Consider the following 19,019-nt stretch of genomic DNA (forward strand, 5'->3'; position numbering starts at 1 on the left):
GAATTTGATAGGCTGCTGGTTTTGAGTAGCTCTTTGGTTCTCCACATGCCTGTGGTCTATAGCGCAAACTTTCTAGGTTGTCTGTATCTGCAAGAACGACTTTATAAAAGGTGGCAGGCTGGAGCTATCGCTGTGAGCATCTTTGTTGGAAATTTCTTTGTGTTTTTCTTTCTTCGTCGTTTCCCCTCTGCCCCTCAGATGCTTTGGCTAACCAAGTGGAAAACAATCTTACTTGGAACTTCTGTATTGTTCCATTAGTGTGACATCACTTCGTATCCATGTTTTATGTCACAGAGGAATGCAGATGCTTGGCTTACGAATCAGATATGATTTTGTTTGTTAGTTTGTTTCTTCGTTGTCTCTTGCGCCGCTGTGCTGTGGGGACCAAGAGCTAACGGTTGCGGTATCATACATTTTTTGCCTGGCGCAGGGCTCACATCCACTTCTAAATTTAAGTCTGTCATGCCGAACCCTCCTGTATTCCTAAATTGGTTTGACATGTGTAGACCACATTTGTTTGGAATCCCCGCCCCCCCTTAACTGACAAATTTCTAACTTAACAGTGCACATAGCCGCAAGCAACACATTACGACTGTTCAACTTCCAATGAGAGTTTTCAGTTAACTTCTCCGCTAACAATTTTCTCTGCTGCAGACCAGCGACCAGGTGGCATTGGGAAGTTGCTCTAATCAAGCAGAAACCTGAGGGCTTCCAGAGAACAAACATGTGTACTGTGGCTGATATAACTATGGACCATGGAAGCGGGTTCAGATTGTAGATTAAATCGCTAGATGAATCCCTCTGTCGATGGAATGAAAGTTACCACTTCTCCCAGAGGAAGAGAAATGGTGATTGCTCCTTTGTGCAAGTCGCTGTAATCTATGCAAATTGAAAACTATCCATTGGCGAACTTTAAAGTTTGGAAGGGTGGGAATGCAGCCCTAGAGGGAATGTAATAGATTTCTTGTTTGGTCTGTGACCAAGAACATGATTTTTATTTTTTTTAAAGGCAGTCCATCAATGTCTCTCCATATATACATAAAGGCTATTCCAACTGAAAATTTGACCGCTAAATCTTTATTTACTAGACCGTTGCTGCCTCAAAGCAGAAGTCATTCTTCATTCAATGTTAAATTAATTTTTGAAATTATCCAATATTGTTTGAAAATGTCGTGTTTCCTTGCCTTGTTGTGTAGTCTAAGTGTATGAATAGTTTTGAACTTCAGTGTTGTACTTGCAACTTTGTTTGTCAGACAATTTGTGGTTAATTGAATTGGTGTCAAATAGCCCTAAAGACTAAGGCTGGGGGATTTGATTGATTTCAGTCATTATGCTTTGTTTGGGTGGGGTGGGGGAAGAACTATTAATTTAGCTGATGTGGATATTAAGCTTTGGCCGTGACACTTTGGGTTAAATAGCTACTGGTGATATAAAGCTCTCTTTTCTTCTCTTGGTCCTTGATTCTGAGTCCCATCAACGTGGCGGCATCAGGAATAAATCAAGTGCCTTTTGGCACAGTTAGCCATCTCTGTTTAGCAAAGGCATGTGACCAAACTGACACCAATGCTTAATCACCTCCGTTTGTTGGGGTGTTGGGGAGAAAAGGAGGGTGAAAGCCAGCAATCTCATCTTCCAGGTCAGAAGAGAGGTCACCGGCAGGATCATAGTGTGATTTCCCCCCCTCCCCCATAGCTAAGCGCACTAGACCTGACCTAGGAGCAAATGAAAACCTTCAAGCTCCTAGTCTTTCATTGCCTCCTCCCATATGACACATATAAATGACTAGAAATGTATGATCTTCCCAAGTCTTATCAGTTCAAGATAGCTTTGTCAAGCTGTTGGGTTGCCCAAGCCACAGACTGATTAATTGATACCCACAGACTGATTAATTGTTATATTACAATCCTGATTTTTCTCATCACTTCTGTGGGACCAGACCCTCCAAGTGTTCCCATTTTCCAGGGACATTCCCGGATTTACAGAAGCTGTCCTGGTTTCTGATTTGATCCTGGAATGTTCCACTTTCCCTTAGGACATCCCTGTTTTCATCGGAGAAATAATGGAGGGTACGATAAAATATGAGGATCGCAATCTAATCCAAAATCAAAGTAGACATTCTGTGAAAGAAAAACCCCACAGTCCTGGCCCTGGTTTGTTTTTGTTTTTTTTAACAAATTCAAAACTTTTTTTCTATTGCTTGGTGCAGACAAATACTGTCAACCCAGGACCGCCCACCTGGCACTAACATTGCATGACTTCGTGTGCCAGATGAAAGTCTGGCTTTTCTGGAATATTTTTGAGAGGAGCTGAGGCTGTCCCTGGGTGCCAACTCCCTGTTACTGGCTGTGACGTTAACATATGAGAGTGCTGGAGGTGAAATAGTTAAACAAGTTACCCAATCAGAGCCCAGGGGGGTGGAGTTAGAGGGACTATAAAACCAGCTCTGGGAGGGGTGAAGGAGGAGTTTGTTGGGAGTTGGGTGGTTGGTTGGAGTGGGAGTGAATTGGGATAGAGTCTGTAGGTAGGTTGAGTTAGTGTAGCGAAATAAGCTGAGTCAGGAACAGTTAGGGGCTAGGAAGATAAGTAAATATCTGAGAGGTGGTTTAGTGAGTGAGAGCAGGTAGTGGAAGTTATAATTGACCAATACCGTTTATGAAACCACACGCTTGTTAAACTGCAATAAATAAACAGAAGTTTATGTTCCAATTTAACCCTGACTAGACTCAGTATTGTACCAGGTAGGGCCTGGGTGGTGGCAGCGAGAAATAAAGTGGTGGCACAGGGCTCAATAGACGGTGAAACGTCCGGGGACCCTGTTTGATCGCCACACTGGAATTTTGGTTTAATTCAAGAATGGGAGCCCTGTGGCTCTAGAGGTACCATTGACTCCAACTCCCATCATGTAGGTGTCAATATTAGATTAACATCTTCCAAGATAATAGTGCCCACTCACATCATAAAGAGCTCATAAGCCACCTACTCTCACCAGCCAGAATCATCATAGCCAGACACTGGAGAGACCTGTCAGGAGTAAGCATGGACCAATGGTATCAAATAGCCTTATTAGAAACAGCCTTATTAGAAAAACTAACCAATAAACTGAAACTGACACAGGGACAAATCAACCTTTCTCACCACCAAAGGAATGCAAGTGAATAGTAAAGGGAACCCACACAAGCGATGCTGACACAAAACCCCACACATACACTAAGTAGAATAGAAGCATTGCCACCCAACCCCACCCTGACTCACCATGCCCCCCCTCCACCTCTTTCCCCCTTTTCTTCCTAATGCAGATGTGTCCAAAGTCCATTTTGGGGGCCTAATCTGGCCCGCCAGTCGGTTTAATCCAGCCTGTGGCAGTTCATTTCCTAGGGCAAAATCCTAAAAAACCCTCAAGCTCAACAACTCCAACCCTAAAAAAAAGGTCAACAACTTTGGTTGGTCCCCACGGCCCTTCACTTCACATCTGGCCCTCTTTGAAAAAAGTTTGGACACCACTGTCCTAATGTAACACTAATGTCTCAACAAATGAAACTGATCTGTAGAAAATGTAACTTGAAAAAAGAGACGTTGCACATACTTTTGTAAACTAAGAAATCTTTAATAGAAATACGTTAAATACAAAACAATGCAATCCGAACCCCCTTCTCAGTCACAATCCTGCTAGTTTGGGGAAGGAACATCCAGGAGAATATCTAAGTTCTTCCTCAGTGTCAAAGAAACCAAGGAAAAATTCTACCCAAGAAAGAAACTGTCACAGAAAATAGCAACTCTTCTGGTAAAAAGCAGATAACAGATCGGGGTTTTATACATTGCTTACGATTATGCAAAGTCACTCAGTTCTCTAATGCCTCCTTAGCTCCAAGCACCTTGTTCATTTAGCTTTTGATCTGGGTTCTCCAACTGTGTCTGTCTGCAGAAAACTTTCCCTTTTGGCATGGAGACCTCTTGAGCTCTCACCTCTCCCTCCTTCGTGTCATTTGCTTCCATTTCCTCAATGTGCTTCAGGAATTTGCTCAATGTAATGTTTTGGGGTCACTCAAAAGGATCTGTCTGATTGCTGTTTCCTTTTTCTCTGCCTGTTGGGACAGTGTGTTACTCTTGCCCATACCAGTGACGTGCGATTTGAAACTCTGCCAGCTGCTACTCCCAGGCATATGGCATATGCCGTGAGAGTTCATGTCCTCCCACATTTCTCTCATGAAAATAGGGACGTCCTATTCCATTATTATTATTATTATTATTATTATTATTATTATTATTCCCAACCCATCTGACTGAGTTTCCCCAGCCAGTCTAGATGGCTTCCAACATATATAAAAACATAATAAAGGCTTCCCTGTACAGGGCTGCCTTCAGATATCTTCTAAAGGAAATATAATTGCATCTCCTGGGCTTGGGGGTTGCATAACTCTATACCAGGGGTGCCCAAACTTTTTTCAAAGAGGGCCAGATTTGATGAAATGAACATGCGTGAGGGCTGACCAAAATTGTTGAGCTTTTTGGGGGATTGAAGTTGTTGACCTTCTTTCAGAATTTTAACCCAGGAAATAAACGGCCATAGGGGCCAGATTAAACCAGCCAATGGACCGGATTAGGCCCCTGGGCCGGACTTTGGAATGCCTGCTCTATACCCTCCAATATTTCTCCAATAAAAATAGGGACATCATAAGGGAAAGTGAGACATTCCAAGATCAAATCAGAAACCGGGACAGCTTCTGTAACAATCTGGGGCTGTCCCTGGAAAACAGGGACACTAGGAGGGTCTGTGAGTCCCCTTTGCTAATCAGTGGGGAAATCCGTTTAAATTTCCAATGTTTCAAGGCAGCCTTACCCATTACATAGCAAGCACAGAAGGACTTGTGGGAAGCTAGTTACCTTGCGATCGCGAAGGATGATCAAACCCTTTAATTCCGATCAATTAATTCCCTTCGGAAAGCAGAATTGATAACATTCTCATTTGAGTAAATAACCAATTTAGGCTATAAACTATATAAACATATGCTGCACTTCACAAGTGATTTCCATCCGTGCAGCAGATATCCTACCCTCTGCCCCCCCAGATCCCAGAGGGTCCTTCAATTTTAAGGATGTGCTAGAGATGGCAAGAAAGGGAATTGCTCCAAGAATGGAGCTGCAGTGTTGGATACAACCCATAGATTTATTTCACAGATTTATTTCGCTTTCTATTCATACATCTGTAGGGCCTTGGAGTAGGTAGCAAGTCTTCACAAAGCATATTCAACTATTTTAAAACAAACGAAAGATGCTAAAATCAATTTGAAACAATGCAATGTGGAACTCCTCTCTGAAAAAGCTGCCTTATGCCATGTTGAACTGTTCTATAGGTCAAAACTGGCACCAATAATTAAATGAATTATTCACATAATTAAATGAATAACAATAACCATGGTGTCCGTTGCAAGGCCAATCGCACACGGTTGAACTCTGACTGTGCACGAGGTTCTTTCTTCTTTGCCAGTTGAGAATTGAGAAAGCCACACGTCACGTGTTACCGAGAAGCGTCCAAAGGCAGGCATGGTGGGAAAGCATGGGTGCTTCCACTCTCCTGCGGTGTTTGGTTGGATGCCTCTTTTATGACCAATTGATTTGTGCCATCTTCATACACCCCTGTCCACGAAGGAGAAGGAGGGTTGTGTGAAATTGCCGTGGCGCACATCGCACTGTCGACATCATTCACAGTTCCCTGCAATGAGTACAGAAGGTCCACTCACTGTCTTTGAACTGAGCTGCTGTTGTTAATAATGATGGATTCACTAGGGTTTTTCGATAGATGAGAGAGAGAGAGAGAGAGAGAGAGAGAGAGAGAGAGAGAGATGATAGATGATAGATAGATAGATAGATAGATAGATAGATAGATAGATAGATAGATGATAGATAGATAGATAGATGATAGATGGTAGATGATAGATAGATAGATGATAGATAGATAGATAGAGATAGATAGATGATAGATAGATAGATAGATAGATAGATAGATAGATAGATAGATAGATGATAGATAGATAGATAGATGATAGATAGATAGATAGATAGATAGATAGGTAGATGATAGATAGATAGATAGATAGATAGATAGATAGATAGATAGATAGATGATAGATAGATAATTATTTTATTCAGTTTTACCATTTACATTTGAATTCAAACAATAATCATAAACATAAACATATAGGATTCCCTGAAGCCTTATACTTCCCTCCACCCCTCTATGGGTTCAATTGTAAATCTTTTTCTACTGCATCATATAATTTCTCAGTTTTTTCTGGGCGAAATTACCATCTGCGTGGGATTTTTTTTTTTTAATAGGCAAAATTCCCACCCCCCACCCCCCCAAAAAAAGCTCAACAACTTTTTACTTATTGAAAAATGGCAACCCTAGATTCAGTGGCATTGCCGATATGGCAAGCTGCTATCGGACTTCAGGTCTTGAACAGTTTCTTTGAGGACAGACGTGTTTTAGACTTGACTTGGAAAATCCAGCCAGCATCTTTTGTTTTCTGCACAAGCTGTTTTTATACTGCCATAATTGCATGTGGGTCTCTTATTTTTGCAGTAAACGCCGTATACCTGGGAAATCAAGAGATGAAGCAGGTTGTAGAGAGAGATAACACTGGCATCAGAAAGCATTTAAAGAAGGTAATTCTTTACTCTTCCCAGTTCTAATGAGTTGCCCATTTGCAGATACTTCACTGTCTCACTTTTCAACACCCAAATGATTCTGTTCTGATCTCAGGCCGCTTATGTATAGTTTGTCTGCATTTATTGGTTAGAAAGAGTTTGTGTCTCTGGCCTTATTCCACATAACCTATAATAAATATTTTTAAATATCACAAAATAAAAACGACAAAATAACAGAAATATCTGACAAAGTCCAGAAAGTTCAGCTAAATGTCTAAATATTTAGGTGAACTAACTAAAACAGTCAGCCACTATACTACCCATTTTTAAAAAAAAATCTTAAGAGAGCCAGCCTAATCAGCAACACTTTATACTACTTTCTAAAGGTCTTCTATATACCTTCCAGCATTTCTTTGATGAAAATGGGGCCATCCTACTCCATAATAATAACAATATTAATTTTCATTATTTATACTCCGCCTATCTGGCCTGGTTGCCCCAGCCACTCTGGGTGGTTCCAACATATATAAAAACATAATAAAACATTAAACATTAAAAAACGTCCCTATACATGGCTGGCTTCAAATGACTTCTAATGGTTGTATCTCCTGGGCTCAGGGGTTGCATAACTCTATATGCCCTCCCAACATTTCTCAGATTAAAAATAGGGATGTCCTAAGGAAAAGCGGGACGCGGATGGCGCTGTGGGTTAAACCACAGAGCCTAGGGCTTGCCAATCAGAAGGTTGGTGGTTCGATTCCCCGCGACGGGGTGAGCTCCCGTTGCTCGGTCCCTGCTCCTGCCAACCTAGCAGTTCGAAAGCATGTCAAAGTGCAATTAGATAAATAGGTGCCGCTCCGGCGGGAAGGTAAATGGCGTTTTCGTGTGCTGCTCTGGTTCGCCAGAAGCGGCTTAGTCATGCTGGCCACATGACCCGGAAGCTGTACGCCGGCTCCCTCGGCCAATAAAGCGAGATGAGCGCCGCAATCCCAGGGTCGGTCACAACTTGACCTAATGGTCAGGGGTCCCTTTACCTTTACCTTAAGGAAAAGCGGGACACTCCAGGATCAAATTAGAATTATTTGAATAGCATATTTCTTTGGTGGTATGTTGAGATCAGCAGCCCCGATCAGAATTTGCAAGAGAACAGAATGTTGCTTTTTCATGGGGCTGATGTGTTATATATATACACTGACATTTGCCTGATGCAGGCCAGTTAACAATTGTTCTACTTCATGGGTAGGCAAACTAAGGCCCGGGGGCCGGATCCGGCCCAATCGCCTTCTCAATCCGGCCTGCGGACGGTCCGGGAATCAGCGTGTTTTTACATGAGTAGAATGTGCCCTTTTATTTAAAATGCATCTCTGGGTTATTTGTGGGACATAGGAATTCGTTCATTTTTTTTTCTTTTCAAAATATAATCCGGCCCCCCACAAGGTCTGAGGGACAGTGGACCGGCCCCCTGCTGAAAAAGTTTGCTGGCCCCTGTCTAGTTTCTCAATGATACATTCACCTGAGAATATCTCTATGCAAGATGTGCGAGCCAGTTTGACCTTGGCGCGATTCACCTTTTGCTCATTATAGTTGTAAAATATGCTTACTTTCCTTTCTGAATTAAAGGCTATGGCAGGCAGAAAGTGCCTCGCAGGTGCTTCTGTCTATTTCCATCTGTTTTCCTTGACTACGTCAACCTGAGCAATGCTTTTGCACCTGGAGGCGTACTTTGAAAACCTGTGTTTTATTTGTTCCTCTGTGTCATTGCACTTTTAAAGTGGTGTGCTCTACCCAGGGAATTTTTATTTTATTTTATTTTTTAAAAATTGAGGCAAAGTTATAGAAAGCTGGCAAGACCAGGACAGAGTAGAAGCAATTGTGGAGTTAAATACCTCCTCCTCCTCCTCCTCCTCTTCTTCTTCTTTTTCTTCTTTCCACCCCACACTCTCAGCTTTCCCCCCTAATTCTTCCTTCTAATAATTTCTGGGAATGTGAAAATTAGGGGAGAAATGTGAGCTGGCACAGACTTCAACCTGAAGTGTACTGACGTTAAAAGTAGGGCTTGACTAATAAAGGGTTGGAAGCCGACGAGAACAGGAACTGGAGCCCAAGTTGCGATAGAGTTGGCAAGTTGTCACTTTGAGAAATTTATGCTGCTTAGTAGTCAGTGTGATCATAAGTGTAAAGCCAATCTTAACACCTGACGGTGCCAGCTGCTGGGGAAGAGAAAAGTTATTTCTGGATCCCATTTGCATGTTGTGTGTTGAAGGAGGTGAGAGAAAAGAGACACTAAATTATTCCTGCCTTTTCAAGCCCAGTTTTACAGCATAATTAGTAGGAGTCGAGGAGGGAGTAAGAGAAAATATGGGCCTTTTCGGAGCTGGGCGTCTCAGGTGCAGCAAATGCGGACAGGTAAGGGGGCTGGAGGCATTTTAGCAGAAGTGGGTCACTAGGTTTTAAACCCTCCGCTTCAAATGCTGAACGAAAAGGAAGAGTCGCTGCCCTGTTTCTGGTGCAAAAGTAGACCATTTAAAGGCCAAGTGTTGATCCCGCCTCTCAGAGATCCCGAAACAAATCATGTGGGGCAGTGTTGGCTGTTTCACATGTTTGAGAACATTTCATGCCCTTATTAACTGGGGGTCCTGTCCACACCATAGGCAGCAGTGCACATCCCACAAGGCATAAAAAATAACATGACAAATGAGCATTATCATCATCATCATTTACCTGCCCTTCACTCTAAGGTCCCAGGTTACAGCATTAAAACACTATACAGTGGTACCTCAGGTTACATACGCTTCAGGTTACATACGCTTCAGGTTACAGACTCCGCTAACCCAGAAATAGTGCTTCAGGTTAAGAACTTTGCTTCAGGATGAGAACAGAAATCGTGCTCCGGCGACGCGGCGGCAGCAGGAGGCCCCATTAGCTAAAGTGGTGCTTCAGGTTAAGAACAGTTTCAGGTTAAGAACGGACCTCCGAAACGAATTAAGTACTTAACCCGAGGTACCACTGTATTTAAAACTGATTAAAACAACTTTATTATTTCTTTGTTTGTTTAATTTGTATACCGCTTAGGGTGGTTCACAACATAAAAGCATAAAAAATAAGCTGGGTCCTTAAAAATGTCTTCCTCAAAGCCAGGGTGAAGAGGGCCAGCTTGCTGTGCTTCAAATGTACAAAATTGTATTTCTCTCACACACAAAAATGTGTCCGTGATGATGGCAAATGTATATGAATACACATCGTTGTGTGTACACGGTGTTAGGTGCCCCTCCAGCCGTGCGCATAGGATCCCTAACTAGTCTGCAAGAGATGTCTGCGTTTACAGGCGTGAGTTTTTACCTGGTTTGGGCAAATTCAGTGTTTTGAGTATTATTGCATCATGGTTGTGTAATGTAAACATCCTCTCCTAGTTCAGAGTGGAATGCAGTTGGCTTCGTGCACACAGCTATAGGCTTCGGGTTTCTTCCTTTTTGGAAGAAAGCAACTTCCCCCATCACCACCTCACCACACAGAATTTGAATCAATTGTCTCCAATGTAACTCCAAAGTAGAACTCATGCTGAGTATGCAGGCACTTGCGGGTTCGATCTCTGCCGTCTTCAGGTAATAGACGGCAAAAGATCCCTGTCTGAAACTCTGGAGAGCTATTGGCAGCCCAAATGGGCAGTACTGATATCAAAAGGCCAATAATAATTTAATAATAATAATAATTTATTATTTATACCCCGCCCATCTGGCTGGATTTCCCCAGCTACTCTGGGCGGCTCCCAACAGAATATTAAAAACACAATAAAACATCAAACTTCCCTAAACAGGGTTGCCTTCAAATGTCTTCTAAAAGTCAGATAGTTGTTTATTTCCTTGACATCTGATGGGAGGGTGTTCCACAGGGCAGGCGCCACTACCGAGAAGGCCCTCTGCCTGGTTCCCTGTAGCCTCACTTCTCGCAGTGAGGGAACTGCCAGAAGACCCTCAGAGCTGGACCTCAGCGTCTGGGCTGGACTATGGGGGTGGAGACGTTCCTTCAGGTATACTGGGCCGAGGCCAATGGTCTTGAGTCAAGATAAGGTAGCTTCTGACATTCCCTGTTGGAAGTGAGAAGGTAAACACTCGTTGCATGTGTAGAAGTCCTTTACGTTCACGTTCAGCCTGGCTGTGAAACCCAAGATAATTGTTGCCGGACAGTATAGAAAATATTGAGTTATATGGAGCAATGGTCTGATAAGGCAGCTTCCTGAGTTTTCTAAGCAACTGAGGGGTTCACGAGGGCTTTCATAAATCCATTTTGCAATGCAAAAACTTATTAGCTATTTATTTGTGTATTTCTTAAATTTATATACCGCCCTTTAAGGATCTCAGCCAAAATGCCTTTGAAGAAGCCTGCCTCTCTCTCTCTCTCTCTCTCTCTCTCTCTCTCTCTCTCTCTCTCTCTCTCATTTCCTTCAAATTAACGTCACTCAGTTTTTTTAAAGCACGGGCTCATTTTGTTTAAACCAGCTTGAAGAAAATTGCAAACTAAAGCAGCCAAAACCAACCTTGAGCTGGTTTTATTGAAACAGCTGGCCTGGTGTTGCCCAGTTTTCTTGACCCAGTGTCCAAAGCTGTCCATAGCAGTTTAATAGTTATTGCCCTTGAAAGGTCCACAATCTGGAAGGCAGCAGTACGGAAGACACCACAGATGCGGTCTCTCTGCCCACAGCCAGAGTAAATCACTTGCCTCCAGTTGTGGAAAATCTTTCAAATACGCCGCATGAATAGGCCTGAAATGCTCTCAGCAGCCAGGAACACCTTTTATTTTGGCAGCCCCCGTATGCTTTTTGGACTGCGTTCTGCTGAAGTTCAGAATGGAAGCTAGGAAGGCTGCACATGAGGGTTTTGTCGTGCATAGCATTTAAGCATGTGCTCTGGCACATGCGGCAGTATCCGAAATTTCTGCACCACATGCTCAAATTAGTCCTTCTGTGACATACACAAGATTTGAAAAGCAGCATTGGAACACAAGGGTAGGCAGAAATCGAGCTCTTGGGAAATGGAAGAAAGTGGCTATTGTTGAGTTACCAAAAAAAAAAAGTTCTGGTTTTTATGTTTCTTGTAATTTCTTTTTTAATGTTGTGGTTTAAATGGGTGCGACCACCTAGGGACTTTAGGCTGAAGGGCAAGTAATAAAGCAAAGTGATAATTATTCTCAGTCCTGCACTCTCTTCTTGCAGTGGCCAACCAGATTCCAACAGAATCTGAGGTTCCAAGCAGAAAGCACTGTATGTCCCAAGCTTGGAAATGTTGGGTGCAAAAAAGCCAAAAAAAAAACCCTTCTTTAAATACCACAGTTTCTATCTGAATTCCCCAGCTACATGTCATATTTTGAAAACCTCCTCCTCCTCCTCCTCCTCCTCCTCCTCCTCCTCCTCCTCCTCCTCCTTCTCCTCCTTCTTCTTTGGCAGTCCCTCGTAGCCGAGTAAGATGGTCTTCCATAAACACGGTTTTAAAAGTGTAAGTGAATATGAAGACCAATTCTTGTTCCACACTCCCTTCCACAGTGGGGTCCTAGGTTTCCGGGTGGGAGTTGCCAAGCGTGCCTTCCTCTTAGCGTGTTTCTCCCTTTGGTCCTGAATTCAGGCATCTTCAAAACCCATGACACCTTTGGTAAAGGCTGTTGTCCAATTGGAGCACTCGCAGGCCAGTGTTTCCCAGTTGTCGGTGTTTATACTGCATTTTTTTAGATTTCCCTTGAGAGAGTCTTTGAACCTCTTTTGTTGACCACCAGCATTACGCTTTCCATTTTTAAGTTAGGAGTAGAGTAGTTGCTTTGGAAGACGATAATCAGGCATCTGCACAACATGACCAGTCCAACAAAGTTGATGTTGAAGAACCATTGCTTCAACACTGGTGATCTTTGCTTCTTCCAGTACACTGGCATTAGTTCACTTCCCAGGTGATGTGTAAAAATTTTCAGAGACACCGTTGATGGAATCTTTCAAGGAGTTGGAAACCACCCAGTAACAGGAGCCATCTAATCTAGTTGCCATGAGGCTTCATGTCTGAATCGAGGACACTTAATTCTTAGGACTATTCTTGCCGTACGTTTAAATGGTTGCTTTCTTTTTCCACCTTGGATCTGTGGCAGACAGAATTATTTTGTCAGTAACTTGCACTTTCTCAAGCTGTCATAACTGTAGTGCCAGTCAGAATGAACTGCAGGAAATCTTCATTATTTTCTTAGAAACTCTTTAATCTAAACATCCTGTTGATAGCAATCTCTGATTCCTATGGTGTTTTCACAGCATCTGCCATCATTGTGTATATCTGAATCCTCATGCCATATTTTATGGACATTGCATTTCATAACGTGACCCAACGTCAAAAAGTGGGGGAGCATTGAAATTGCGTTCTGGCAAAAAGAAGATAGATGGGAATAACTGGAATACAACAAGGTCTAAATTAAGAGCAATTTTCTGCTAGTTAATCTTTATCGATGGCACTGAGGCGTGAACTGCTGTACAGACTGAAAATATGTCTGGTTATTCTTATTATTCTTATAGTGAATTATGTATCCACATGGCTGGGTTTGTAGAGCTATTTACATACTTTCAAGATTTACATAGCAATCTAAACCCAAGGTCCGTCAGGATTTGGAACAGGCAGATCTAAATTGGTCCCAGGTAAGCCAGGGCTCAGTCAGTTTAGTTTAGTTTTACTTGTTTCCTTGTTTTTAATCCTGTTCTTTATTCTGTGAACTGCCCTGGCATCTTATGATGAAGGGTGGTATATAAATCTTAATAAAGAATTAAATAAAAATAAAATAAGTCAGGACCAGACTCCCACATCCTAGCTAAGATGAGGCTCAGCCAGGAGAACTTTAGCTGGTGAAATTTATGCTACTGGATAAGTCCCCAGAAAGGTGCAACATGTGTTTGCCTCCTGGTTGGGGCCTATGATGCTATAGAATTCCTAGTATGCATGATGCTTTCTGATCTTCCCTAGAGTTGTTGTATAGTTCACTGTTGTGTTTGTTCATTAAACAGAAACTGAGGCTAAGGCAGTCCAATGAGTCATAAAGGTAAAGGTAAAGGGACCCCTGACCATTAGGTCCAGTCGTGGCTGACTCTGGGTTGCGGCGCTCATCTCGCTTTATTGGCAGAGGGAGCCGGCCTACAGCTTCCGGGTCATGTGGCCAGCATGACTAAGCTGCTTCTAGCGAACCAGAGCAGTGCACAGAAACGCCGTTTACCTTCCCACCGGAGTGGTACCTATTTATCTACTTGCACTTTGACATGCTTTCGAACTGCTAGGTGGGCAGGAGCAGGGACCGAGCAACGGGAGCTCACCCCGTCGTGGGGATTCGAACCGCCGACCTTCTGATCGGCAAGTCCTAGGCTCTGTGGTTTAACCCACAGCGCCACCCGTGTCCTTCAATGAGTCATAGAATCATAGAATTGTAGAGTTGGAAGGTCCACGAGGACCTCTACAATTGCAATACAGTGGTTACGTACTTAATTCGTTCTGGAGGTCCGTTCTTAACCTGGAACTGTTCTTAACCTGGAACTGTTCTTAACCTGAAGCACCACTTTAGCTAATGGGGCCTCCCTCTGCTGCCGCGCCTCTTCTGTGCAATTTCTGTTCTCATCCTGAAGCAAAGTTCTTAACCCTATTTTTGGGTTAGCGGAGTCTGTAACCTGAAGCGTATGTAACCTGAGGTACCACTGTACAATGCAAGTGTGGTGCTCAAAACGGAAGTGTGGCACTCAAATAGGAGCATATTCGGCTTCCAAGAAAAGTTCGCAAACCGGAACTCTTACTTCCAGGTTTGCAGTGTTTGGGTTCCAAGTTGTCTGAGAACCAATGTACCACACTACAGGCATCTTTTGCCCAACATCGGGCTTGAACCCACAGTCCTGAGATTGAGAATCTCTTGCTCTACCAACTGAGCCATCCCAGGATGCCAAATTTCCATTTCCCGTCTGACACTTAGATTTATCTCTGTCTTCTCTTCTGATATATTTACTTGGTTTGTATGAGGGGTTTGCTTCTTTTTTTTTCTCCTATCCTATCTCTCTTTTGTTTTTCAGCTGACTTTTTACTATGGAACTATAGACTGCTGGTGTCCCCTGCAATACTATGAAGAGATGAAGAGGGATTTCCCGGATGGAGACATCCGATTGTGCGAGAAAGGACTCAAACATGCTTTCGTCATTGGTTCCAGTGAGGAGATGGCTGAAATGGTTGCAGACTGGGTGCGAGATGATCTGGCTAGGCTGTAAACAGGGGAGTGAAGCAAGTAGCAACAGGGCGGGAAGTATTTTAAGTGTTTTATGGGTATGTGATTATACTTGAAAATGTTTGCTCCTCATTACGTTTCTACAGTTGCAGCTGGTTTCCTCTAAAGGATGTGCCACAAAGGAACTTTGTGGCCCGAAAGATAGTCCCATTGACCCTCTAAATCCCAAAGGAGTGGTTCTAAGTGCCTCGAATGGATTTTGTCAAATGCAAAACAATACCGTAAACCAGAGTATGCTACCGGCCTTGGCTTCTGAACACTAAACTAGCATGAGATAAATCACTGCTACCAGTTGGGAGCAATCCCCTCTGTGAAAGGAGTGGTTGAGGTTGAGTTTCAGACATCCATATGCAATTATGTGTTGTTGTTTTTCCCCAACCTCAAGAGACTTGAGTGAGAAAGTCAAGGCAGGTCAAGCATCACAAACAGAGCTTTCATATCCCCTCCAATGCAATACTGTGAATGTATGTGTTCAGGGGCAAATTACTGAGGGTGAGATGTCCATGAAGGTAGCTTCATGTGTGAATCTGCCCTAAGATCAGAATGTTAAAATACTTCAGTGTGGTGTAACAAAATCCTGATAAAGCCAATCACAGCACCAAGCTCTAAATTCCTTTTTATCTCACGTTTTAAAAAATTGTTCTCAAAGAATGCCAAGGAGATTGTTTTTTGTGCAAATACTTCCTTGAAACGTTTTTTGTATAAAATTTTTAAAGAGGCATGGAGAAAAAAATTTAATACATGAATATCTGAAACAGTTCTGAGTACATATAAGCCACAAATTACTGGGTTGTTGTTGTTGTTTTTCAGTCTGCTAATTCCATTCCAAACTCTTTCCTATCAATTCCACTTTTTAAAATATTCACTTTTCAGGAGACCCAAGAAAGAAAATTAACTGGGTGAGAGAATAAGCCTTCTAAACTGCCCTCGATTCTTAAGGGCCTCTTTTCTTTCAGCATGTGAGAAAAGAAACCTGTTTCTGGACCATAATACTTGGGACTGCAGTAGCAGACTCACATGGTGGATTGAATGGTCCTCCATACAAAAATGTGGCCTTGCAAATAAAAACCTAGCCATCAGGGGGTTTTTAACCTAGTTTATTGTTTCTCCCTTACCTGCTAGTTTTCCAAATGCAGGGGGGAATTGTTAACAAGTAGTAGTAGTAGTAGTAGTAGTAGTAGTAGTAATAATAATAATAATAATAATAATAATAATAATAATAATATAAATAAATAAAAATGAATGAATGAGGTCTCCTGTCAGTTTCATTAACAGGTTCTTACTTGTCTGGGGAAAGCAAGCTGAAAAATTAAGAATGCTGAGTAGCTTTCTCCTGAAACCAGGCTGTGGTTTTGTATACCTTCCAGATCACTTCTTCCCACTCTCAAAAAGCTGGCATTGACCATTTGGCACATGGCATTGTATATCATTGCTCATTCATTTGGGGAAGAATAATAGAATCAGTGCTTTTTTTCTGGAGGGATGCAGGGGTACGCCTATCCCTAAACATTTTCTGAATCTTTGTACTTTTGTCTATTTCCTGTATTTATTTTTCCCCATTTGAACTATAAAATGGCGATTTTCTTGAGTCAAAATGAGAGTACCCCTAAACTTTTTTTAAAAGAAAAAAAGCACTGCATAGAATCATAGATTTGTAGAGCTGGAAGGGGCCCGAGGGTCATCTAGTCCAACCCCCTGCAATGCAGGAATCTCAGCTAAAGCAACCATGACAGATGACCATCCAACCTCTGCTTAAAAACTTCCAAGGAAGGAGAGTCCAGAACCTCCGGAGGGAGACCGTTTCACTGTCAAAAGAGCTCTTACTGTTAGAAAGTTTTTTCTGAAGTTTAGTTGGAATCTCAACTTTTTGTATCTTAAAGCCATTGGTTTGAGTCCTCCCCTCTGGAGCAGGAGAAGACAAGCTTGTTCCCTCTTCCATGTGACAGCCCGTGAGATAGTTGAAGACGGCTATTATATCTCCTCTCAGTCTCCTCTTTTCCAAGCTAAACATGTGCAGCTCCTTCAACCATTCCTCATAAGGCTTGACATCTGGACCCTTGGTCATCTTAGTTGCCCTCCTCTATACTCTTTGGTTTATCTCTGGAATTCATTGTGACTCTAAAAATAGACCCTAAAAATGTAGTTACCCCAATATAACAATACACACACACACACACACACACACACACACACACACACACACACCAAACACCTTAAAACCTTGTATTAGTATTTGCAATAGCCAAGATGCTCTTGTTAAAAATCTGAGAATGGAATTAATTTTGGACATCATAAATAGGAATTTTGAGAAAAATCATTGTTGCTTAAGACCGAATATTTTGAAATGGTTGCCAGCAGCGGCACTCAAAATGGCGGGCAGTGACATCACGAGCCCAAAATCCTGTGTGGAAGAAAGGAGAAATCTCTGTAGGCACACATAGCGATTCGACCCATGACCAGTCATCTCATGCCCCATTTCCAGCTATTGTTGTGCCACTTCACAACAGTGTGAGAGGGCCCAGTGGTGTGGCACTAGTCATGTGTCGACAATACTGAGCTAAATGGTCTGACTTCATGTGCAAGCGTCAGAAAAAGGATTAAGGGGGTTCCTTGTCCCTTCGTAGCGGTGCTGGAATATTTATGATGATAACTTGCACCCGTGCTTCACGGGGACATAATGTTGGACCAGGTGATATGCTTGCTGTCTTAAATGTTCTGATTCATCTCTGTAAATATTGTTGCTTGTGAAGATAAGAAGGCTGTTGGTCTATTTCAGGAATAGGCAACCTAAGGCCCAGGGGCCGGATGCGGCCCAATCACTTTCTCAATCCAGCCTGCGGACGGTCCGGGAATCAGCGTGTTTTTACATGAGTAGAATATGTCCTTTTATTTAAAATGCATCTCTGGGTTATTTATGGGGCATAGGAATCCATTCATTTTTTTCACCAAAATATTGTCCGGCCCCCCACAATGTCTGAGGGACAGTGGACCGGCCCATGACCGAAAAAGATTGCTGACCCCTGGTCTATTTCAGCAAAATCTGTTGCTCGAAAAGAAAACCTACTAATATTTTGTTTTAATTTGATGGAGGGTTTTTTTGGAATTTAAGCGTGTTGTTCTTCAGTGTAGGAATTGACATTTACACAGCTGCGTGCATTCCTACAATATTTCTGTGTGTCAGATGTAGTCGGCAGAGAAATATTTCTGTGTTCATAGTAACAGAGTTGCCTACCTACAGCACCAGAAGAGGGAAATCCAGCCCTTAAAATGTTTCAACAATTAGTTAAAAACATCCTGCCTATGTAGATTATGATTCTGGTATATTGAAACGGGAAAATTTTGTCCTTTTGCAACATTGGCCAAGAAAGCCTTATTCAAGTATGTGGTCGTTCTGCATTTTTGCTACAATCCCATCATCTCAGTGAACTTAACTTGGAATAATTGCAGGATTTTAGCTATAAGCCTCTACATCTAGATTTCCAACAAATTTAATCATAGGAGTACTTCTGTTTTCTTGACATGAAGCACAGTATAATGGCGTGCTTACCGCTGGTAGGCTTAGTGAGATGATTCAAGTTACACGCATTGGATTGTTCATAGATTTAAGCCTGTTTTGCAAATGATACGCAAGAAATGCTAAATCTTTGGTGCATTTTTCACCCCTTGGGGCTGTCATTCATCAACAGTCCACCCTGTGTCCTATTCAGTGGGTTTTTTCTGGGGGGATGCAGAGGGACGCATACTCCTAAACCAGGGGTCAGCAAACTTTTTCAGCAGGGGGCCAGTCCACTGCCCCTCAGACCTTGTGGGGGTCTGGACTATATTTTGAAAAAAGAAAGAAAAAAAGAACAAATTCCTATGCCCCACAATTAACCAAGATATGCATTTTAAATAAAAACACACATTCTACTCATGTAAAAACACCAAGCAGGCTCCACAAATAACCCAGAGATGCAATTTTTTTAAAAGGACACATTCTACTCATGTAAAAACACGCTGATTCCCGGACCGTCCGCAGGCCGGATTGAGAAGGTGATTGGGCTGGATCCGGCCCCCGGGCCTTAGTTTGCCTACCCATGCCCTAAACATTTTGTGAAGCT

The 19,019-nt window shown here is 42.5% G+C and overlaps 1 protein-coding gene across 1 annotated transcript in view; it reads left to right on the forward strand.

Moving 5' to 3' along the window:
- The window catches only part of LDAH (lipid droplet associated hydrolase), a 98,211-nt gene extending 82,534 nt beyond the window's left edge, over nt 1-15,677 (forward strand). Inside the window, exons 6-7 of the mRNA XM_028722338.2 lie at nt 6,581-6,663; nt 14,711-15,677. Coding sequence (XP_028578171.2) covers nt 6,581-6,663; nt 14,711-14,902 — 275 coding nt within the window. The 3' untranslated portion in view covers nt 14,903-15,677. The remainder of the gene's footprint in view (nt 1-6,580; nt 6,664-14,710) is intronic.
- The last annotated feature ends 3,342 nt before the right edge of the window (nt 15,678-19,019 follow it).

The sequence above is a fragment of the Podarcis muralis genome, chromosome 3, assembly GCF_964188315.1.
Source record: "Podarcis muralis chromosome 3, rPodMur119.hap1.1, whole genome shotgun sequence".
Taxonomy (NCBI): Eukaryota; Metazoa; Chordata; class Lepidosauria; order Squamata; family Lacertidae; genus Podarcis; species Podarcis muralis.